The sequence below is a fragment of the Podarcis vaucheri genome (assembly GCF_965113315.1).
Source record: "Podarcis vaucheri genome assembly, chromosome: 2".
Lineage (NCBI taxonomy): Eukaryota > Metazoa > Chordata > Lepidosauria > Squamata > Lacertidae > Podarcis > Podarcis vaucheri.
In genome coordinates, this window is record NC_138760.1 from 47,353,931 (window position 1) to 47,377,506 (window position 23,576).

The following is a 23,576-nucleotide window of genomic DNA, read 5'->3' on the forward strand; positions in this document are numbered from 1 at the left end:
TCCAGCAAAGAAAGCATTACATATGCCAACAAGTCAAAGTTACATTTTTGTCCCTTTTTATTTAATTGCTTATTAACAACATAATACAAGAGGTGCAATCTCCTGCCTTTTTCCTCCTGTTCGAATTCTAATACATACTAATGATTTAGATCTGTTGTCTGTTCACTGAACTGGTTTGAGGTCAGTGCTAGTCAATTTCAACTCCTTTTTGCAATAAGTAACACCACAACACTATTTTAAAATGTGGGGTTGCGGGGGGGGGGGGATTCTAAGTGGACAATGGATGACTGCTCCACAAATAGCAGGGGATCCGTTCATTCGAAACCCCGTTTTGAAACTATTACAACATGCTATTTTTACAGAATGGGATGAATTGGTGTAGTCTGCCCTTAGTATTTGAAAGGAAAGCAGTTGCCCTGAACTCTGGAGCAAGAGTAATACAGCTCTGCTGGAATTATGTGGGAACAGGTTTTTAGAGAAGCTCTTAGCATTATCCTTAGGTACCTCACCAACCCCGCTGGCAGAAGAGACGGACATACCCTCTATTGAATCAAGGTTTAAGAGGAGTGTAATAATCTGGTATTAATGCAGACTAAATAAAACCAATAATTCAAAAAAATGTTTGTCTGGAACAGAAGAGACGAGGGAGTAGGGCACATACCCATCAGGGCAGAAGGAAGCAATATTCACTTCTCATAGAATACAACAGATGACCAGTGGTGTCCAATCTGGACTATGTGAGCAGATTACAAACTTCCACACATTAACGGACGGGGAAGTGATGGATGATAACCACTCTTCTCAGTGGATGGCGTGACGCCACTGAAAAGGAGCCACACACGCTGCTTGCCTTGGAGTCCTTTAAAAAATGCTAGAAAAATCTGTGAAATGGGAAGACGAACATCGCTGCCCCCAGACACCTTAAGAAAGGGATCTGCAGGGCTACAGGTCCTAAGGGACCTTCACTTCAGCATCTAGGTGTGTTTGGATTACAGCCGCCCTCATTCCTGACCAATGGCCCTACAATGACCGAGGGACGCAGAACCCTGGCGTCCGACAATCTGTAAAGGGCCACAGGTTCCCTCTCGCTGAATTAGTTCTATGAGGGCCCTCTGCGGATTGGCTGCTTTAGATAACAACAAAACGGGGGCGTGGCTTGTGGGCGGAGTTTCTGCTCGCAGGTGATGGCGCACCAGCGAGGGCGGGGCCTCGGCAGGATTGTTTTCATTGGACGGCCCGTAGCTTCTCATCCCGACGCGGGCAACGCGCATCCCGCAGCTTCGCCGGATTCGTCCGCGCCCGGCGGGCGGCCGCCGCGGCATCCAGAACTCTGGAGAATGAGAGCCGTTGGTGTTGTAGAGAATGCTCTTTACCTCCGCAATTAGGGCCGGGGAGGGGGGGGCGAGATCTCGGCAACCGTTACTTTCCCCACCATGTGTGACGCAAACCCCGTTGCCATTGGTGGAGCGTAAGGGGCTGTGGGCCGCGATTGGCGAGGGCAGAAGGGGTGGGCGGGTTTGGGGCGGAGAACGTTGTGGCAAGCTCTGGAAGATTCCTCCGCCCGCCGTATAAATAGGGAGGGGGAAGCGGCTGCCGCCGAGCTATAGCCTGGGAAGCCGAGCGAGGTGAGAGCTAATTGAGCCAGTGGCTGTGAGAGCGAGGGCACTCGGCGACTGGCGATGGGGAAGGACTATTACCGGATCTTGGGCCTGACCCGCGGGGCGACTGAGGACGACATTAAGAAGGCGTATCGCAAGCAGGCGCTGCGCTACCACCCGGACAAGAACAAGGACCCGGGCGCCGAGGAGCGCTTCAAAGAGATCGCCGAGGCGTACGACGTGCTGAGCGACCCCAAGAAGCGCGAGATCTTCGACAAGTTCGGCGAGGAAGGTGCGTGCTTGGGGGGCCGTGGAGGGAGAGGATGCTTGGGAGGAAAGGGTAGAAGCGGGGCTCTCGGGACCGGCGCGAAATCGGTCCCCCTGCACCTTCACACGGCTCCGAAGTCCCGCAGTGGGCTCGCAGCCGTTTGCTCTAGAACGGGTTCCTGAGTGTCTTATGTATTGTATATACCGCCTCTTAGCTGTTGTCTTATTACGTATTCTTTTATATGCGGGAAGAGAATGGGCGAGGAGGTGGAGGGGATCTGCTTGTAAAGGACGGGATGCAAAATAAGCCCCGCTTTTTGAGGCGTCATGGAGTCAGAATTAACGCCAAACTGACAGTTTTTCATGTGTTGGAGCAAATGGAAAGTTGAAGCTGAAACTGTGTGGTGTATATAGTTTATACTGTAAACAAAAAGCACAGGGCAGTCGAGCCAGCGTCCTTGAATGGGACGAGATCATTAGAATATTATTTTTTTGCACTTACGTAAGCTAAGCGTTTTTTCCTCCCGCAGAAGTTGCTTTGATACCGGAGAGTAAAGTCAAATAGTGTCCCGTCCCCCCCGTCGTAACTTTCCCCCTCTCTCCCTCCTGCCCCACCCTTGAGCGATAACATCTTCTAAAAATCTCTGCTTTTATAACTGATCAACTCTGCCATTTAGCGCTGTTAGGAAGCATTTCCCTGTAGAGTGGCTTTTGGAATGACTGTTCAGCAACTAATCTACCAGGACTGGTTTTCCAGGATAGGTGAAGGGAGGGAAAAGTAGGTGAGAAGAAAGAACAAGTTATTTTACTCTGTCGTCCTGGAAACTAGCCAGATGAGTTGCCATCTTTGAATTGTTCATATAGTATTAAGGTCACTCCTTAAAAATCCACCATTACCTTTCAGGTTCTTCCTGTTTGAGAAACCTACTTTGAAACAAAGTGGAAATCATTTAGGCAGGGAAGAAAGTGAAAAAACAACTTTATGTAGGATTTATCTCTATTGCTTTTCTGAGGATCTGACATATTTTCAATAATAAACTTGTTCCGAGTACATGCTTTCCAGCAACTTAGTATGCTTTTTTTGAATTGTTTGATTATTATTTTTTAGAAGGAACTAACTATTGCCTGCATTCATAGTAAAATGCTTAGCAGTTTCCTGTAACATTGTTGGTAACATGTATTGACAGGATAAATTGGGCTGCATGACAGGCTTTCTAAGATAGGTGGAGCCTTTGCTACAAAAAGTCTTCTAGTACTTGCTAGAAGATTCTAGCATACTCTTCATGCTAACCTGTTCTTTACAATGTTAGTTTTGATTTGTAGGTGTGTTCCCAATAATATTTATTAATGTCATGTTAAAGACCTATTTGTTTATAAAGGCTAAGGTGAAATGCATTCTAAGTGGTGCTGTGTTTGTGTAGCAGCATGGATTCAGTTATTGATAATCTCTACAAAGTGTGAAGGTTAGCCAATGTAGAGCCTTCCAGATATTGTTGGATAGCAGTACACATCAGCCCCAACCAGCATAACCAACGTTGAGAGGTGATGGGAGTTATAACATGGTGGAGGACACGGCATTAGCTACTCCTGAATGGTGGGGTTCCCAACACACTCCACTTGAGAAAATGGAGAGAAAGAAGGCTGCAACAGTTCTGATAAAATCTTTATTTGGCATTTCTTTGCTAGCACGTGCTTGGCCTTTTGATACAGGACTTCCTTAGAAGTATTTGATTAAACTCAGTGGTGTTCTCAGAGTTTAGTAAATTTTCGTTTCACAGTAAAAGAGGCACTGAGGAAGAAGTTTTGAAGATTAGGAGTCCTAATATAAATCATGACAGAGCATAGTTCAGTAAAGAGATTAATTTGTGTGTCCTTGTATGTATTTCAGGACTAAAGGGAGGTGGTCCCAGCAGCAGTGGAGGAGGAGGTCCCAATGGCACTTCATTCACATACACCTTTCATGGAGATCCTCATGCCATGTTTGCAGAATTCTTTGGTGGGAGGAATCCTTTTGATACCTTTTTTGTCCAGAGGAATGGCGATGAAGACATGGATGTTGATGACCCCTTCACAAGCTTTCAGAACTTTGGTAACATTGGCTTTTCCCGTTCTCGTGGGGGTGCTGAACATATACGCAAGAAACAAGACCCACCCATCACTCATGAGTTGAGAGTATCCTTGGAGGAGATTTACTCTGGATGCACCAAGAAAATGAAAATTTCTCATAAACGTCTCAGTCCAGATGGGAAAAGCACACGCAATGAAGATAAGATTCTAACGATTGAAGTCAAACGTGGCTGGAAAGAAGGAACAAAGATTACATTCCCCAAAGAAGGAGACCAGACACCAAACAACATTCCAGCTGATATTGTATTTGTTTTAAAAGACAAGCCACATAACATTTTTAGAAGAGATGGGTCTGATATTGTATATCCAGCCAAAATCAGCCTCCGTGAGGTAAGTGGAAATTCCTGACTTGTTGCTGATTAATGAAGTGGGGAACAAAGGGTTGGATTCACCAAACATGCCCTGTCAGCAGAAGTCCTATGCAGGGATTTCTATTTGTACAGTGGGGCTTGCCTCTGAAATTGGCTTTGGGGGGCATTCAGAGAACTCCAGAGCTTTGTGGGGAGGAAGTGGGGGGGGGTCATTCCATCAGGCAAGCTGTAATTCTTGCACAGATGGTTTGTTCATGATAGCACAACATTGAACTCCATCTGAAGTTTCTAAATTACTAGATTTTGAAATGGGTAATAATTGAGAATGTTCCAATCTATTTCCTACACATCACTACACATGATTATAGTAAGTGTTGCTATATTGTGGGCAAACTAAGAGTATACTTCATCAGAGCCTCATGGGGAGCGCACTGAGGAAGCAGATCATGTTACGGTAACAGCAGCATGATTTCAGGCACAGTGAAATGTTATGGGATGCTGACTGTATATGTAGCTTCAATGTTTAGCTCAAGAGTTGTCAGCATTTCCTCCTGTCTTCATGAACTCATCAGTTGTCATAGGCCCACTAAAAATGCTTGGGTTCAATGGGAATTACAAGAGGGAACTATTTACAGAAAAAGGTATTAACCTCTCTGGCTTGTGTTTGTGTTTAGGCTCTGTGTGGCTGCACTGTGAACACACCAACACTAGATGGTAGGAACATACCAATGGTATTCAAGGACATCATTAAACCTGGAATGAAGCGAAGAATTCCTGGAGAAGGTCTTCCATTCCCCAAGAATCCAAGCCAACGAGGGGATCTTATTATTGAGTTTGATATAAGATTCCCAGACAGAATTCCACAGTCTTCAAAAAGTGTCCTAGAACAAATCTTGCCAATCTAATAAGACAGGCAGAACGGGACTGCTGTACCTCCAAAGCAGAGGAATTGGAACTGGAATCAGGATTTCAGAGTCGCTTTTGGCAGTGGGTAGGGAAGTTAACTTCATGTTGCTAAAAGATTTCCGGGAAATCCATTCTTGCAAGATGAACATAGCACTTCTCAGTGACTTTTGGCCCAGGTTGTCTTTGCTCAAAACATTTACAGCAATGCTCAGCTACCCAAGAGAAGGAATTGGCAGAACATCTTTTAATTGAACGTGGAAGACGACAACCAATCATAATTCATGCCTTCGCTTAGTTGGCTAACCCTACTTGGGCATGTCACATAGGTCCTCCCATTGGAAGGAGGAGATTACAATCTAAACTGGACTTCAGAAGTAAACACCTCCAATCTCTTGTTTTTGCTGTACTGTGTCTTATTGCATTCTGCACTATCTCATTCCCAGGGGGGTACCTTTAATGTTCAGTTTTCTAACTTGCTTGTTGCTCTTAAGGGTGCCCTTACTAAGCCATTCTAAAATGGTGCCATGTGTTGAAGCTCCTGGAAGGGAAGGCATCCTGAAACTTGGCCATAAATTGCCCTTTTCCAGAAGGTAAATTGGTGGAGTATGGCCTCCCCTGTTAAGCAAGCAGGATGCTGCCTTATAACTTCTGGAAAGCATGTAAGAAGTTTACAGGTTTTTTCAGTGAAATCTTTGACTTCTTGCCATACACTGTTAATATGTCAGACTTGATCCGGGTTGATTGATTGGACTGGCAGAAAAGATGTAAAATGTTCAGTTGAAGACATTCTTTAATAAATAAGTATTTCAATAGGTGATAACTATTGAAACTGAAAAGAGTAAAGCATTAGTCATTTTTCTTAAAGGTGTTGTTTCTAGTAAAGGAACATGTATAGCCTCCTGTAAACATTTTTTTAAAAAATATAACTAGTGTAAACAAACCTAGATGTGAGTGTTTATTGGTTCATGGTCATGAAATAAGAAACTTGTCATACTGAGCTTCTTTCTTCAATGTTCTAGGTTTGAAAAATACCAAATTAATATTAAATAGTTTACAGTTATGGGCTTAAAATTAAAATGGAATGCATTCCAAGCAATGAAGAAATGCTCTTTAGCTACAACATAAATCCACAGCTTCTGCTGGATCCTTGTCACTAAAATCTCTGAACAGGCATTCCACTGTGCTATCTGATCCTAAAGAGGGATTAAATGGAAGGAAAATAACTGATTATTGCAGGCAAAGCTACCCATTTCTTCTAGAAATGCAACCTGTTTAATTTCCTCAGCAAGATTGCTTCTTCATTCCTCTGCGTGATCACTACTAGTCTAATGAATAGCAATTGTAAACCGAAGGGCCTCTGTGTTGCCATATGGTCTTTACATGTTCACTAAAAAATCTCACTGTTACGTCAGAAGTTCTGTACAGTACCCACTGTGTGTCTGATAGACGTGAATTCCAAATGGGTCATATACATTATCTCAAACTAAAATTATCTGTCTCTTGTACATAATGTGTATGTGCCAAAAATAGCTTGTGAGCACCTTGTTTCTTAATAGGCAAATGTAAGTTTCTACAGGAAAAAGCTAGAGAATCCATCTTCAGGTGGCGGGTTGGGATCTTATGGGCATGCACCAGTAGCATTTCCATCGTGCGAGTATAAGATTAAGAGATTTAAGATTACTGGGCATATTATTTTAGTTTGGGTCTCCAGGGAACTGAAATTGGTCACCTTTAGGAGGAAAGAAGCCAGTTACAGAGCTATGTGTGGGAGTGTTCTCCAATTGATGGGATTTTTTCCTTCGGTGCCTGAGCTGTTATTATATTTATACCCTGCATTTTCCCCTGTTTGGGGCTCAAGGCAGCTTAGAGATAAAAATCACTTAAAAACATATAAACAAATAATTAAAAAACAAACATTAATAGACATAAAACTATACACATACATAAAATTGGTTTAAAACATACCAATAATTAAAAACAGTGCTGCACCAGCCCTTTTTAAAAAAGCAGTCAATTCCCAAAAGCCTGTTGGAACAAGATCTTCAGCTGCTGGCAAAAGAACAGGAAGAGAGCCAGTTTAGCTTCTCCAGGGAAGATAAAACCTGACGTCATTTAGCTGCATCACATGAAACACTTCTGAATATTCTATCATCAGTGCAGTGCTCTAGAACTGCCACATTGGCTACAGCATCCTTTGATTCACATCAGAAAAGGTGGGAACAAATATTTTTATATGATTGTTTTATTGCTCACTCTAATACGGTTCAAGCAACAGCTTGCATGTAACTCATGTAAATGTGACAAATGATTGCATAGAATCACAATTTTCATTTTTGGAAGCTATACGGGATGCACCCCTAACTTTGCTACAGATAGCAAACGAATTCAGGCTACACTACAGATTCTATAGTTACTTAGCTCTTTGTGAAACATATATTCTTCAATTTGGCATAGGTGGCATAGGGACGTGGGTGGCGCTGTGGGTTAAACCACAGAGCCTAGGACTTTGCCAATCAGAAGGTCAACAGTTTGAATCCCCGCAACGGGGTGAGCGCCCGTTGCTCGGTCCCTGCTCCTGCCAACCTAGCAGTTCGAAAGCACGTCAAAGTGCAAGTAGATAAATAGGTACCGCTCCGGCGGGAAGGTAAACGGCGTTTCTGTGCGCTGCTCTGGTTCTCCAAAAGCGGCTTAATCATGCTGGCCACATGACCCGGAAGCTGTACGCCGGTTCCCTCGGCCAATAAAGCGAGATGAGCACTGCAACTCCAGAGTCGGTCATTACTGGACCTAATGGTCAGGGGTCCCTTTACCTTTACCTTAAGCTAAGGAGATTGATCAGGCAGGGCCTGTCTCAACCTCTTCTGCGTTGGAGCTGCTTCAACTGTGTCCATTTGAAAAGAACCCATGTGTGACAAATGGCTTGCAACCTGTGTGTTTTTTACACAGGATGATTGAGTACATGTCTATTTCAATGGTTAAGCAGGCGTTCACTATAGCTTCCTATGCATATATCCTAATGCAGGAGCAGTGAGTGTAACATATATGTGCAATCATGAACTATACAGTTCATGATATTTCCAACACTTAAGTAGTTTGTAGGATTTTTGTCATGATGTCGCTGTCCAAAGACAGGCATCTTACACAGTTGTAATGCCATTAAGTACAAGGGGGGGGGGGGACTTCAGATTTTTAAAGTATTGGTTTCCATGATTATGCGATAGCTGGGTTTTTGAATCTAGGTTAACTTTTTAAATATTAGGCAGACAAAATTAGTGAGGTATGAGGACCCAAGAAGCAAAATATGATGGATGAAAATGGATCACCTAAGCTTGGATCTTCCTTTATTGTAAATACAAGCAGAAAAGTGAGTGAAATTTTATTGTAAAATAATACATGTGAGGTCTAAGGAGGTGTATCTGCATTCTGGTCAAGACACAGTATTGGTACTATATGCATGTAGTCCAATAGGATTCCTGCAAGAAGTTCAGCAAAAAGATGAAGAGGCTTTTCAATACAATTTTAAGGTATCTGCTGCCGCCTTCATTTTGATGTTTTTTTCCTTCTTCCTCTCCATACCATGGATATATTGGCAACAACGCTACCCTAATACACTACTGTTTATGGCCGTGCTTCCTATATTCTGTCAACGCAGATTTTTTTCTAGTGCCGATTTAAGCTACAGGGAGTAAAAGCTAAGAACTAAAGCCCTAAAAGCAAACCTTCCAAAGTATTGACTGCCAACTGGTATGTGCTATTGCACCAGCCTCATCCAAATAAGAATTCTTACCGTAAACTTTGCTTAAATTTTAAGGTTTTGTTCTGCATTCTAAGAAATCTCTTCATTTGCTTAAACTCAGTATTTAGCTCCCTGTTCCCAAAAGTCCCAAAGGAGCCTAGTCGAATATGTGTGCAGCAGGAAGAGGCGGGTAGATAAGTATGTGCTGGATCACATTTCTAAATTCTTTGCTATGTGAAGAATTCTCAGTTCTCTATAAGTTGAAAAGCAGCATAACAGAGAGCAACAAGCTGTGCTAGTTTTTAACTTGCTGAATATTTTATATGGGAGCAGGAAGCACATTCCAAAGTGATCTGACAGCTGAAGCGATACAGTCTGCTGCATGTGTGAGCCATATGAGCTTGAGCCAAACAAGTTCCAAGAGATTAATTTTAGGAAGCTCAACCAGATAGCAGCCAAGAAGAGTGACAGGGGCTTGATGCTACACATGCAGAGTATGGAGGGAAAGTGAACTCTTACCAGTTCAGACGGTAGGCCAGGAATCTCATTTTTTTCTATCTGAAGAAAAGCAGTACAGAACAAGTGGAGCACAGGCTTGGGTTGAGCTTCTTTCCCTGGTACGTTAATTCTTAGTGCCTAGCTCATGCGTGGCTCTCCAGATGTTGCCGTCCCACTCTATTGGTCGCAAACAGCACAGCACAGCCAAATGGGAGGGACGATGGGAGCTGCAGTCCAATACTATCTGCAGGGCCATAACTTCTCCATTCCTGGCCTAGGCTGCTAATAATCGGTGGTATGGCCAGGGCTGGGCCTGTCCATGCAGAGAGACTGCTGCCTCAGGTGGTAGAACCCAAAGGGTGCCTCTGCAGATGCATGCCCCTGCTCTCAGAGAAGTGGCTGTGGCGGTTTCTGGGTTTTAGAAAGATGTTATTTGAACCTGGAAGTTGCACCTGCACAACCCCAGAAAGCGAGGCTTCAGTGAGGGTGGGCAGTGCATGAAGCATATGCAAGGTGGCAAAACAGGACAGGCGACACCTGGATATGTCACACAATAATGGCTGGGTAGTTCACAGCAAACCTATCTGGTACAAATGTTAGGAGTCTACAGGAGTGGACTATTGCCATCTTTGGAGGAAGAGCAGGATAATCAGGGCTAGCCCAAAACATTTTGCTACCTGAAATAAACCAGCAAATCCCTCCCTTAATTTCAAGGTGTACAGCATCACTGAACATGCACAGAACTGAGATTAAATCAACATCCCCCCCCCCAGCAGTATGTAGGCGAAACATAATCAACACTACTATGACAACTGTCTTCTCATCCAACCAAAGATAGCCCCACCCTGCAAATTCAAAGTATTATGGTAGAGCCCAGGGCTAGCCCAGGGCATTTTGACACCTAAGATGAACCACAAAATGGTGTGTCCCTGCTAGGGAAGATAGGGAGAGTGAAGATATATATCAGGAACGAAGGTGGGAGGAGACCAGCAGTACTTCCTATACACAGAGAGGTGGGATCTGCTGCCCCTGTGGATCCTGCCACCCGAGGCAGTTGCCTCATCTTGACTTGTGGGTGGGTTAGCCCTGGAACAGCCACAGCTGTATATTATAGGCAGTATTTTTTTCTTTAAAAAAATGAGAGGGGTACTCTCATTTTCCTACTCATATTGAAATACTGCCCCTCAATGAAGCCGAACTTAGATTCACAAAATGTTTAGGGGTATGTGTACCCGTGTCCCCCCAGGAAAAAACCACTGATTATATGACACAGGGTATTATTATATGACCTATGCATTTGTGAGTGCTTTGCTGAGCTTCCCTGCTGCCTCACTTTGCCTAATGGTAGGACTGGCGCTCGCGATACTTACTCAAAGGCAAGCACCATTATGTTCACAATGGGCCGCCCCAACCTATGATAATTCTGTCACGCCCAATTGATTCCAATGGCATTTTTAATCCAGATTTCGAAATCACCGAGAATTGGGAGATTCTCTTCGACGCAGTGAAGGAAAAAGTGGGTGTGACGTGCGTCGTGGTGAGCGAATGTTGACACCCCGTTTCTGAAAGTGGGCAAGACGCCCTCCCTCGGTCACCAGTGGGCTGTGACATGTGGGTCTTTCTCTCCCCCTCCCCCCCCCCGGAGCCTTGGACGCCACCGCTGCCCTCCAAGAACCGCCTCTCCTACGGCCTAAAGTGGAGCGAGAGGCTTTTGCGGGACGAGGAGCGGGGCTGGTTTCGCGTGAAGGAAAAGCGCAGAGTTCTCCGGCTTTATGTGTTTCGATCCCCTCGAATTCACAACAGGTTCCGGGGCGAGGCCGAAGTAGTGAACTCCGGTCCGCCCCTAACCTAGAGAAAAGGCGTGGTCGGAATAGCGCACCTTCCCACCCCGGCGCTCGGCTGCTAAGCGCCAGGCACAGACAAGTCCCCCCTCCCTCCACCCGGGGCAGCTAATTCGCCTCCGGCTCAGGCCGCGCCCGGCTTCCCGCCTTCCCATTGGTTCCAAGTGCGCTGTAGTGACAGAATTGGCCACTAGAAGGCAATGAGAACGCGGACGCGAGCCGGGTGCGGGGGGGGGGAGGAGAGGGCGCTTGGGCGGGTTCAGGGCCGCGGGCAGTTATCCCCAAAGCCCTTCCTGGATGGTTACTATCCTCTGCTCCCCCCCCCCCACTTCGAGGATGGTATGTTCCACCCGCTCTGCGTTTCTGCTCTGCAACCCCATCCCACCCCTTCCATTGCATCTCGAAGCTGGGGGTGGCGGCGGCGGCGGTTGTGTGGAACTTGATACGAAGGACCCGGAATGTTCTCCTTGCTTTGGGAGGGCAACCTGTGATTAGCCAAGGAAGGAGGCGAAGCGCGCTCCAATTGGCTAGTAGGCGCGGTTTCTAAGTCCCGCCTCCTGCTGAGGGACAGGCCTGGCTGCGCGGGGTTGTAGTTTGGCTGAGGGACGGGCCCGGCGAGGAAAGGGACGCTGGTAAGGAGGAGGAGGAGAAGGGAATGGACGTGTCTTGCCTAAGGAGAGGGGCTCCGGGGAGAGGAGTGTTGGCTGCGCTGCGAGGGAAGGGAGCTGGGGGGGGGGAGAGAAGTGGGGGCAGCTCCTAAGAGAAAGCGAGATTCAGGGGTGAGGGGGAACCCAGGAGTCCTGGCATCCAGCGCTCTTCCCCCAACCCCCACCCGGCGGGAGGGAGCTTCCTGCCCTTTTGCAGATGCAAAAAGCCCCGCCGGGGTTGCCTGGATACAAAACACGTAGGGAAAGTAGTGCCGTTGCCCCTGAGACAGCCTGCTCTTGTGGGGAGTTGTCAGCTGGAGCGGCAGCCCGGACTCCTGGGTTCTCTGAATGGAGCCCCTGGGCGTGTTGTGACTTGGAATTTCGGGGGGGGGGGTTCTGCACATGCTGAGAGTTTCTCTTCCCTGACCCTCTGCTCCCCTTCCATTAGTAAAAGGGGGTAAGCGATTAAATAAACGTCCGTGTACGTCCGCTCTGTACTATTAAGTTAGGTGAGGAGTTTTTGAACTATCCTGCTACGTTCAGAGAATATAAAATAAGGTGGTTTAACAAGTGCCTGATAAAGACCCACCTGTTTCAAAGTGTGCCGAGTTCCATGGTTCCTGCCGTTCCTGATGCCAAGTGGGCTTAGGAGAGTGTGTGGGTCGGTGTCTCTGTTATCATTGATGGGGGAGGATTGAGTTTCACTACCGAAACTGACTTTTCTGTTTTCCTTTTATTGTAGTGTAGGAATTGAGGGAAACTCGGTAGCAACACCCAAATGCCTAGTAGCAGAGGAAACTGGCTTTCCTGTCCATTTAACATCTCTCCAGTGAGGTCAGCACCCCTGCTTTCTCAGGAGACTTGAGAAGCTGGGGGGGGGGGAATGCAGTTTTGTCAGATCTTTCTCCTAAATTGTGTACTATATGCCATTCTCCTGCATTATGGGCTTGCATCTTCCCTAACTGAAGGCTCTTTTGCTGAATTTAGAAGGTGTTCCTCTATGCTTTTAATGATTGGCTCAGTGGTATAAGGTGTTGGACTTTTGTCCTTTTGTTGCTATAGGTAATCTGTTGAGGGTGTTAACGTTTGAGGAAGTTGGAGAAAAAAGATTTGTGCTCTGTAACCTAGGTGCTATTCAACAACTGGCAAAACTGGCAAGTGCTTCTATTTCACTCTTTAGAGGCATTCAGAAGCTTACTACTCCTTATCTAGGTCAAAAGGGATGCACACAGTGTGTTCCATTACCGTCCCTTACCATTTTAACAAGGAAGGGGTGGGTAGGTGCTTGGCAGGCATAACCTGTCGCCAGAGTTGTGCAAAATCTAACAATACAGCACCATACACATTTATTCCCTCCTGTGGCCACCATGTTCTGTTCCCCTCCTGCTGACCATTTAAGCCTAATCACTGATTCTCCTCTGGCTTTCTACATTTTGCAAAATGCTCCAAATTCTTTGAAATCTTAAATTTTGCAGGTAGAATAATGGTGAAAAAGGAGTAAATGTGGGTGAATGTGCATAATATGTACCAATAACAGGATGTTGGTGACTTTGTATAATGCATTCAGTATACAGTATATTTCAGTTACTGGTGAGATATGAATTGGCCTTTTCATGCAAATGTGTATAATGTAGCCCACCCTTTTCCTCAGGTCTGCCAGTTCACACTCTCTTCCCCACCTGATGTTAGGGACCTTCCTTCACTTACTGCCAAGAGGTCACTGGTTCCTGAAGCAGGAAACTGCGCCCACTGTAGGGTGAGGTGCCATTTGTTATCTTCTCTTGCCTAACCCAGGGAGCAGAAGCAGGGAGGAACCCTGATGATTCTGACCATCTTTCCTTTCCAAATACAGTATTCATCAGAAGAGTAAAACAAAATTGCTGAAAGGTCTCCCCACCCACCTCTGTGTTGATGTTGGTGAAGTAACACTGTCGCTCACATGCTTTCCTGCTGTGGGATGTAGCAACTGTCTGGTATAATGTACTTATAGTATTAGAAAAAGTAGGCTAGCTAGGCTCTAGCTCTGCTGATAAGGATTCAATGGTAATTGTGGATCACAAATTGAATGTGGCCTGTTGCAAGAATAGTAAAGGATTTTCTGTGATGCACAAAGTATTCTGTCCAAGTCATTTGAAATACTACTGTGCCTTCATTTTGATCCTGTTAACATGCAGGAGTAATAGTAAATACAACCCTCTCCCACCTGCCCTTTGCTACTCTCTTCCTGTTATCTCCCTTCATCTTTGTCCTCCCAGTCTTCCATAGTAAGCCATCTGGGCAGGAGCAGCTTTTATACGTGAGGTCAGTGCAGTGTCTCACACAGACAATAAAAAAGGTTACCGTAAATAGTAGTGATGGTAATAACAGCTAGTGAGGCTGCTGGTAATGAGGCGCACTTCAAAGGGAAATACTTCAGCTGCAATCCTAACATGGGAGAAAATCCTCTTGGACTCAAGGGGATACCGATGATGATGATGATGATGATGATGATGATGATGAAATTTGTACCCCACCTATCTGCCTGGGTTGCCCCAGCTAAGTAAACACACTGGAGAACCTGGGGGATAGGTGATGATAGAAATAAATATGTTTAAGCTATAGGGTGTGCAGGCACATGGATTTTGATGTTAAAACGAACAATTAACAGGTGGAAGTCAACCAGTAGTGTTTCTAACAGCAGGAAACGAAGGCTTTGTAAAAAACGTAGAAAGCAAATCCTTAGCTGTAAAAGCAGCAGAGATAGGAGGCTAAGTTAGCTAGTGAATTCACGGCCATCTTCACTGGAGAGTTTAAGAGGAAGTTTGGCAAGCCTCCTCTTGATTGTTTAGGCCTAGGTGAAATAATTCCTATCTTAATACAGAGGCATTACCACAAAAATCCATTTGAGGCCTCCAGTTATTCAAGGCTTAGCATTTTAACGCCTATCCTAGTCAGCTGCAGAGAAATCTCTAGTTCAGTATGGAATGTCAACAAAACCTGAGTAGGATTTATGGAGCAGATCTCTGACGTTATCTGGCCCTCCCCAAAACTATACATTGTGCTTCAAATTTTGAAATCCTTAGGATGCTTCACACTAGTTTAAGTTTAGATGTGTTAGTATTTCAAATGATTTGTTTTATAGGTAAAGATTATAGCTTTAGGGCTTTCAGCCTTTTGCCTTCTGCATTTCTGCCAAGATGGGGCCTTGTCAGCACTTTGTCTCCTGTATGTCTGCTGTCTAGACAAATTAAAATTCAGCACCCATGAGGAGTCTTGTTTAGAGCTAATTCCATGACCTGTAAATGCCTATAGTCTTGGTGGATTTATGCTCTGGAGTGTGTGATTATATTTTTCATAATTGCTTGAAATGAGAATATTGTGAATCAGGAAGACGGGGGAGGCCCACGTTCAAATCAACGTTGAACTGTGAAGCTTACTGGGTTAACTTGGGCAAATCATCATCTTGCAGCCTGACATACCTCAAATGGGCGCTGAGAATAAAAGAGGGAGGGAGGGAGGGAGGGAGGGAGGAGTACCAGGGCTTTTTTCAGGGAGAACTCAGAGAAACTCAGTTCTGGCACCTCTCAGGTGGGTTCTGGGCTGGCACCTCTCAGGTGGATGCCATTGCCATTCTAAGAGAATGAGGGAGGTTTTCATGGTGAGTTCCAGCACCCCTTTTTCTAGCACAGGGGACCATGTTTATCTCAGTGAACCCCTTGGAGGAAAGACGGGATATGAATGTAATATTGAAACAGGGATAAGATCTTGTTCTCTGGTAGACTTTGGGAGAGAAGTGAAGGGAGACAGATGCAAGTGCAGAATAGTGTAATGATCTCTGGGAGCTGAAAATGATGGGACAAGCCAGACCACAGTGGAACTTGCAGCATAAAAGGAGACATAATATTGCTTTGAAAATAGTTACTTTTGGCAGTGTTTGAAGGGGAAGTGTTGTTGGCAGAAGTGTTCTGACAATGCTGAAGGCTGTGCTTAGAATGTGGAATGCCTTGCCCTGTAGTTTGCTTTAGCTGTTCTTCAGTGTGGAGCACTCACAGGTTTGGCTGCGTTCCCTTGCTGTCCCACCCTCTAGGGAACACCCTGTAGCCTGTTTCTCTGCTCTGAATCAACTTGCAAAGGCCTGCTCCACCCTGATCCCAGAACAGAGGCGTCAGAGGCTTGCTCCTGCTGTGCCAGTCCCAACACTTGCACGCTCCCAGGGCCTGGTTTGGAGATGCACATAAATTAGCAGAAAGGTTAGGATCTTGTGTCCTGCTGTATTACTCAAGGGCCTTTTCCTTTAGGAGAGAGTCATGTTGTTGGACCCAAAGGCTATTTTAGGGTATCTTTGTTATGTGATTTGTCTTCATTATGCAGTTTTTAATTTGGAGCAATAATTTGCCTCCTGTTAATACACAGACATTTCTAAACCAAAGTCTTGACAGTTTGACTTTTTCTTCCCAGTTATTTCTAATCTTTGGTTTACTGTATTTAAATCTTAATCTGATAGTGTTTACCTATTGGTTGTTCTTGTATCAACTAGTTGTTAACTTCCTACAGAAAGATCGGGTACTTGTATTATTCATTATAAACCTTTGTAACCCACACAAATGTGTACCTGTGTGTTATGGAGCGATGAGCAGTACTGAACATGAACCCAGACCTGAGATTTGACAGTGGCTTCTTGTACTGAATCCAGCTCTGAAATGCCCATTTCATAGCCGAAAGAGAGCAAAGCATGCTCACCTATCAAATCCTGTCACTTTTAGGGAAAGGGCAACCAAAGGGGTCAGGGGGCTGAAGCAACTCCACTACAGAGAAAGAATATAATGCTTGCTTCTTTTAATTTAGAAGAAAGATGCATAAGGGGAGGAGACATCATAGAAGTTCATCAATCTGATGGGGGGGGAAGCATTTCCCCCCATCTCTACAGCACGCTTATCAGACAGATTCATGGAGGGCAGAGTTATCATTGACTATTAATCATGGTTGCTGTATATTACCCTCCAGGATCAGAGGCAATATACCTCTGAGTACAAGTTGCTGAGAATCAAGCATAGAAGAGGGCTAGTGCCCTCATACCATCATATCCTGTTTGTGGGTTTCCCAGAGGCATCTAGCTGGCCACTGTTGAAAATGGTATGTTGGACTTGATCAGTCTTTGGTCTGATCTATCAGGGCTCTTCTTGTCACAGCCATTGTAGTTGCTGTGTGGAATATCATGCGAGCATTTCAGGTGCCTGTTGGATATAGCCTGTGGTGAGAAAGATGAGAGACAACACCCCTCTTCTTGCCCCGCCTCTAAATAAACCTGGCCTGTACTGTTGTATGGCCTTGTTATTCGATTAAAAAAAAAACACATTTTAGTGGTGAGCTTCTCCATACTGTACTGCTTCAACATGGGAACATTGTCTTGCCTTTTAAAAGTGGTGAATGTTAGAATGCTTAATCTCCCACTGTTTGCTTTTACTTCATTTTCTTTCATTCTGAGGATGTGCTCTTCCCCTCTTGCATGCTGCAAGTGTGTTTTGCTGGGAGTCGGGGTTTAACAGCAGCAAATGGCTGTGCAACTAGACTGCTGCCCAGAGCCCGATCTCTACAACCTTAGTAGTTCATGGCAGATAATTAATATGTCCCAATTCCATTTCATAGATAAAAACCTCTTTTGGTTTATGGAGGCAGTTAAACAAGTACGCATAAACAAACAGCTAAAAGGTGTTTGGCCAGTATTCACCTCTGGACAATCATGGAGTGATAAAATCCAGGTGATGCAACATCGACATCATCTATCTAAAATGGGATTTATTTTCTACTCATTAACCCCTTTCCCTGGTTAATAGAAAATGTGCATCATCTCTGTGAGCATTTTCTGGAGTAAGCGACATATGCAGTGGTTGACCAAGGCATCTTTAAATTACAGTTTCAATGTTAAAACAAAAAACCCAATTCATATATAGCCTCAGTGCAGCCTGTCACTGGTAACTTCGAACAACTGGAATGTTCTCTCTTCAGCAGACAGCAAAATCTTGTCTCTGTGATGCAGCCTCCCAACTTGAATTCAACAATAGGCTTTCTGTGTTTCACAACATTTCAGGATCTTATAAGCCTTTCAGCAAGCAAGACTAGAAACCTCTTGCTTCAGGTGAAACTCAAAAGTCAGGAGATAAAGTCAGATATAACATGGCAAAGGGATTAAAGTCTAGATCCATGCTCCTATATTCCCCATTTTGTTTCCTGTTTGTGTGTCCACTCACCAAATAGAGTTCCTGTAGTCAGACAACCACAAACAGAATAGGCATACATATCTAGAAAGCTTGAGCTGTGACTTACTGAGATGTGGGGCAGAAAATCTTGCAAAATGGAGAACTTTCCTGTGATACGCTTCTCTGTGGAAAATTTTCCATTTCATAAGTTCATTTGTGACAACTAATGGATGTCAGTTGCAAGTAAATATTAGGTAAGATTGGCAATATCAGAGTTTGTAGCTTCATTTATTAAATACAAGTTAAGCAAACATGCTAATTAGATCATTTTCTAGGGAAAATTTCCTGATGCAAACTGAAATTTCCCTACGCAAATTTGCATAGGAAAAACCACTGGAAAATTTCCAATACATTTTTTTTTTTTGAAAACTTGCATTGTGACTGAGTTAATTGTACATGTTAGGAGTATGCTAGTAATTCTTCTTCTTTGGCGATCACTCATAGCCAAGTAAGATTGTCTTCCATGAACACGGTCTTAACAGTGAGTCTGTTAGTGACTGTGGAGGTCAATTCTGGATCCACACGTCCTTCCACAGTGGGGATATAGGTTTCCAGGCAGGAGTTTATCATGGTGAGAATTTCCCAAACATGCCTTCCTCTTAGCTTGTTTCTCCTTTTTGTCCAGAGATTGTGCTTCTTCAAAGTCCATGACACCTTTGGTAAAGGCTGTTCTCTAATTGGAACGCAAGGCCAGTGTTTCTCAGTTATCAGTGCTTATACTACATTTTTAAAGATTTGCCTTGAGAGTGTCTTTAAACTTCTTTTGTTGTTCACCGGTATTTCACTTTCCATTGTTATGTTGGGAATAGAGTAGTTGCTTTGGAAGACAATAATCAGGCATCCAAACAACATGACCAGTTTAACAAAGTTGATGTTGAAGAATAATTTCTTCAAGCTGCGAGTCTTTCCCATCCCTGCCTTTAGACAGCAGTGATAGAACTAGGGTCCTTCCACATACAGAGCAGATGCTCTGCCACTGAGCTACAGCCTTCCCTTTTTTTCCAAGCGACGGCCAGTGGGATACAGAACTCCCATGGTAGTTGTTTGCCGTCTCATGCCTTTGAGTTGGAACTTGTGGCGCTTCTGTGCAAAAGCCATGATGTGGTTGGGATCTGCGTACATACATAGATTGCCTGGATAAAACCCTAGTTTCCACAACAAGGCAAAACGTCCCCAAGAAACACATATCCCAAAGCCATTTGCCAAACTGAGAAATCATAGAATCATAGAGTTGGACTGGAGCCAAAGGGTCTTCTAGTCCAACTCTCTGCTGCGCAGGAATATTGAAATGCTTATAAATGGGGGAAAGCTTTGTTTCCTTCCTTGCTCTTCACTCTTTTCAGTCTACCACAAGGGGTTACTACAGATATGTGTGAGCAGGCAAGCCAGTAATATTTTGTTGTGGTCTTATTTGCAAGACTACTTTACTTATAAACTGAGTCTACCTGACCTGATGGCACAAATAGAGAACTGCTGTTGTCTAGTGATATTAAGTTCTATACCTGTTTCTGGTCCAGCTTCCTTTCCTCCTTGTTGGAAAAGTGCTCCCTAGAATTCAAGTTAATGCATCTTTCTAGAGGCTTGCCTGTCCTTTTCCATTTCCTTCTTTTCACCTTGTGCCCCCTCCATTTCTAGGTCCATACCTTGGGCGACTGACCCTCGCTGCTGACTGGCCACATCTCCCTCATGCCGCTTGGACTAGGCCGACGGAAGAAGGCCCCACCGCTGGTGGAGAATGAGGAAGCCGAGCCCATTCGCAGTGGCCTGGGCGGGCTGGGGGTAGGCAGTGTTGGTGTGGTTGGCGGGGCACTTCAGCCTGGCCTCCCCCCACCCCCTGCCAGTCTCCGCCCTCGACTTGTGTTCCACACCCAGCTGGCCCACGGAAGCCCCACTGGCCGGATCGAGGGCTTTACCAATGTCAAAGAACTGTATAGTAAAATTGCAGAGGCCTTTAAAATCTCACCAGCCGAGGTAGGTGCAATCATCATGTTTTCCTGGGAATGCCCATTTAGTGTTGGGGATGGCATGGCTAACTCAGCTTGGGTGGGGCAGGTGCCAGGGTCAACCACAGTTTGGATTGCATGAGGCTGTGTTTAAGTAAATATCTGGGAGCGTATGCTGCAAGTCTGTGGCCAAAAGCTTCCAGGTCTCTTACCTCTAGAACTGAAGGAGCAGACCCCACTGGTGCACTTTCTCTAAAAGCAGTTAGGATGCCTGTAACGTCAAGTGCTCATGCCTCCTTTCCCATTATCTAGGTGATGTTCTGCACCTTAAATACCCACAAAGTGGACATGGAAAAACTGTTGGGTGGCCAGATTGGCCTAGAGGATTTCATCTTCGCCCACACAAAGGGCCAGAGGAAGGAGGTTGAGGTGTTCAAATCTGAGGAAGCCCTGGGCCTGACCATCACAGACAACGGAGCTGGCTATGCTTTTATCAAGGTATCTTTGGGTAGGCTCAGCTTGTGCTGCTCTCCTACTGAATTCTTGCTGCTGGGGCTTCCATTTTGTGGGTGTGGTTTTTGGTTTTTGGTTTGGTCCACTGTGTTGCTTCCATTGTTCTTTCTAATCTATCAGCTTCAGGGAGGCTATTTTATCTTTCCGAGGTTTCTACCCAAGAGGCCACTAAGCCCAGTGCTTACCCTAATCCTCATACTGTGAGCTACGAATCTTCCCTGGTCTGAACCTTTCTGGGAGCTAATGTGTCTTACAGGAGCTAGGGAGTCCAACCCACCCATTCCTAACAATTACCTTTTTTTCCTTCCCACTCTGGCTGAGAATCTATTATTTTACTGTACCAAGTGATTGTATAATGCACAAGGCTCCCTAACACACCTGCTGGCCTTTTCTACATGAAACATGATAACCAGGTTATCTTCTAGGGTCTGAACAGAAAAATCCTGATAAACCAAGTAGTCTAGAAATGCTAAGCATTTGGGGTGGGGGTTTTTAAGGAAAAAAAGATGACCACAGAGCCTAGGGCTTGCCAATCAGAAGGTCAGTGGTTCGAATCCCCGCGACGGGGTAAGCTCCCATTGTTCAGTCCCAGCTCCTGCCCACCTAGTAGTTCGAAAGCACATCAAAGTGCAAGTAGATAAATAGGTACCGCTCCGGCGGGAAGGTAAACGGCGTTTCCGTGCGCTGCTCTGGTTTGCCAGAAGCGGCTTAATCATGCTGGCCACATGACCCGGAAGCTGTCTGCAGACAAACGCCGGCTCCCTTGGCCTATAGAGCAAGATGAGCGCGCAACCCCAGAGTCATTCGTGACTGGACCTAACAGTCAGGGGTACCTTTACCTAAGAAGGATATGATACAGAGATTTTTAGTTATATAAAAGTTTGAGGAAGCAGATAAGAATTTATTTTATAGATGCTTTGGGGCACCCAGTTAAATTAATTGTAAGTAGATTTAAGTGAGAGAAGAAAATGATACAGATCATTCATTCAGTTTGCTGTCACAAGATAGGCTGATGGCCACTGACTTGGATGGCTTTAAAATGAGATAGGACAACCCAAGTCTAATAGCCACAATAGCAAAATGGAACCTCCAGTTACTGAGGCAGTGTATCCTTGAATATCAGTTGATGGAGCTAACAGAGGTTTATTACTATGATAGTTGGAAAAGAAGTTGTACTAGCTAAATCTTTGCTCTTGTCCAGCATTTGTGTTCTTACTTTCTTTAAAGTCTGTGCTAAAATTATTTGAGTAATAAGATAAGAAACCATAAATTCTGCTATGTGGAAATATATTCAATCTATCTGAATTAATGTACTTATTTACATAGTGGACAAGCTAGCACATAATGCTTATGGTTTATAAAAGCATGGATTAGCATTATGCGTGAATCCTGCTCAGTGGCTTAACAGTAGTTCACTTACTGCCAACATACCATGAGCTAGGTGAAACTATAGTTGGTTTGGTTTGGTTTGGTTTGGTTTGGTTTGGTTTGGTTTGGTTTGCAAACCTTAGTTCACTGTTACCTTAAAAATAATAATAATAATTCAGTTTTCAAAAATTTACAAACAGACACACTACAAATATATACATCCAATACAATTACATATTTGACTCTCTCCCCCCCACACACACTTTTGTGGTTTCTTAATTTTAGTTTTTTACACTGCATTTTCTACTTTATTCCATTTTTATGATAATCTTCTGGTTTTTTCCAATAATATTTTTAACTGCTTGTTTTAAGTTAATCCTACAAATGAACTTACTTGCATACCTATATTTTTCAAATATTCAACAAATTTTCCCCAGTACTACAGAATACAGAAGCTTGTCCACCTGACTACACTAACCCAACCCCACTCCATTTTCTAACTACCAGTAGAATAGTTATTCTGTTCTTCCTTCTTTAAAAGTGCATGTGGTGTTGTTGCTGTTTGTGTGTGTGTGTGTGTGACTCCTCAGATTCTGCAGGAATATTGGATTCCACTTTTCAGGTTATATGTTCCTAGACGCTTGGAACAGAACTATACCTCTGATGCAAGAGCCTCAATCCTCTTTGTACCCTTGCTTATGTTCCCTTCATACGGTTGGTTCATAAACTAGGGATTAGCTAGTTACGTTCTGGAAAATACTGGAGCCTGCTCTAGTTTCACAGTTCTGAGCATGTGCAAGAGCATGAGATTGCAACACTCATTCTCTCCTGGAGTAGATAAGTTTAGACCACCTGCCACATGGCCTTGTTCCAACTTTCTTGCGGAAAATAAGTTGTGGCTCTGCTTGAAATGGGTGTTTTCTCTTGGAGCGGTTGGAACTTCCTGGGAGCATCACAACCTGTGCTTTCTCAAGGAGGTGTAAAGGAGCTGCAAGACTAGTGGCAGTTTGGTATCTTTGGATAGAGAAGGAAATATTCACGTGGCATTGAGCAGAGCTGCCACAGTACCTGCTATGTAGTTAATAAACAGTTGCTGTCTCCACCCAGGGTTCATCAGCTTCTCAGTCCTGGAGGAAGTGACTGTGTATTATCACAGGATGATCTGAGGGAGTCCCTGCCCTTTTAAAAACAGCACAACACTGCAGTGTTTGTTTTTAATGTGAAGGTTTGCTGTTGCAGTTCTTTAAGCAGCTTTAAAACAGAAATTTGTTCACCATTACCTAAATACCCTGTGAAACAGTATTCAGAACCTCTCCAGGCCAGTACTGGCCTGCTTCAGTTTCAGAAGCAGTCAAAGTCTGTTCTCCTTAGCAACACTCTCCCTTGTTCTGGTCTCCTCCCCCTTTTCTACTTCTCTTCAGGAGGCTACACTTCCTGATAGGTTCCTTGTATCATAAATCACGTGTAACCTCTCTCCATGCTTAATCCAGAGTGATTCTGCTGCACACTTCCACATGCAGTACAAACATGCACAGGCAACGTCTCACACTAGGTTTGTAGTTCTGGGCATTCTCCACTCTTGCAA

The 23,576-nt window shown here is 44.5% G+C and overlaps 2 protein-coding genes across 4 annotated transcripts in view; both read left to right on the forward strand.

Annotated features, from left to right (window-relative positions):
• The first annotated feature begins 1,517 nt into the window (after positions 1-1,517).
• On the forward strand, positions 1,518-5,606 carry DNAJB1 (DnaJ heat shock protein family (Hsp40) member B1). Its single transcript, XM_082212247.1, has 3 exons — positions 1,518-1,890; positions 3,754-4,322; positions 4,978-5,606. Exons 1-3 carry the CDS (start codon positions 1,680-1,682, stop codon positions 5,206-5,208), a joined length of 1,011 nt encoding a protein of 336 aa, XP_082068373.1. The 5' UTR covers positions 1,518-1,679; the 3' UTR covers positions 5,209-5,606.
• Positions 5,607-11,502: 5,896 nt separating this feature from the next.
• Positions 11,503-23,576, forward strand: part of GIPC1 (GIPC PDZ domain containing family member 1) — a 29,886-nt gene continuing 17,812 nt past the window's right edge. The window contains exons 1-4 of one of the 3 annotated variants that reach the window (XM_082212252.1): positions 11,714-11,916; positions 13,583-13,687; positions 19,803-20,138; positions 20,423-20,608. In XM_082212252.1, coding sequence (XP_082068378.1) covers positions 19,854-20,138; positions 20,423-20,608 — 471 coding nt within the window. In that variant the 5' untranslated portion in view covers positions 11,714-11,916; positions 13,583-13,687; positions 19,803-19,853. Of the gene's footprint in view, positions 11,624-11,713; positions 11,917-13,582; positions 13,688-19,802; positions 20,139-20,422; positions 20,609-23,576 lie in introns of those variants that run through there. The other 2 variants (XM_082212254.1, XM_082212253.1) reach the window with 2 other exon arrangements.

Bases quoted from the DNA above. Each gene is read 5' to 3' on its own strand.
- DNAJB1 (XM_082212247.1), top strand. From the start codon at position 1,680: ATGGGGAAGGACTATTACCGGATCTTGGGCCTGACCCGCGGGGCGACT. The intron at 1,891-3,753 runs GTGCGTGCTTGG...TATGTATTTCAG, and splicing joins CGACAAGTTCGGCGAGGAAG to GACTAAAGGGAGGTGGTCCC. The intron at 4,323-4,977 runs GTAAGTGGAAAT...GTTTGTGTTTAG, and splicing joins CCAAAATCAGCCTCCGTGAG to GCTCTGTGTGGCTGCACTGT.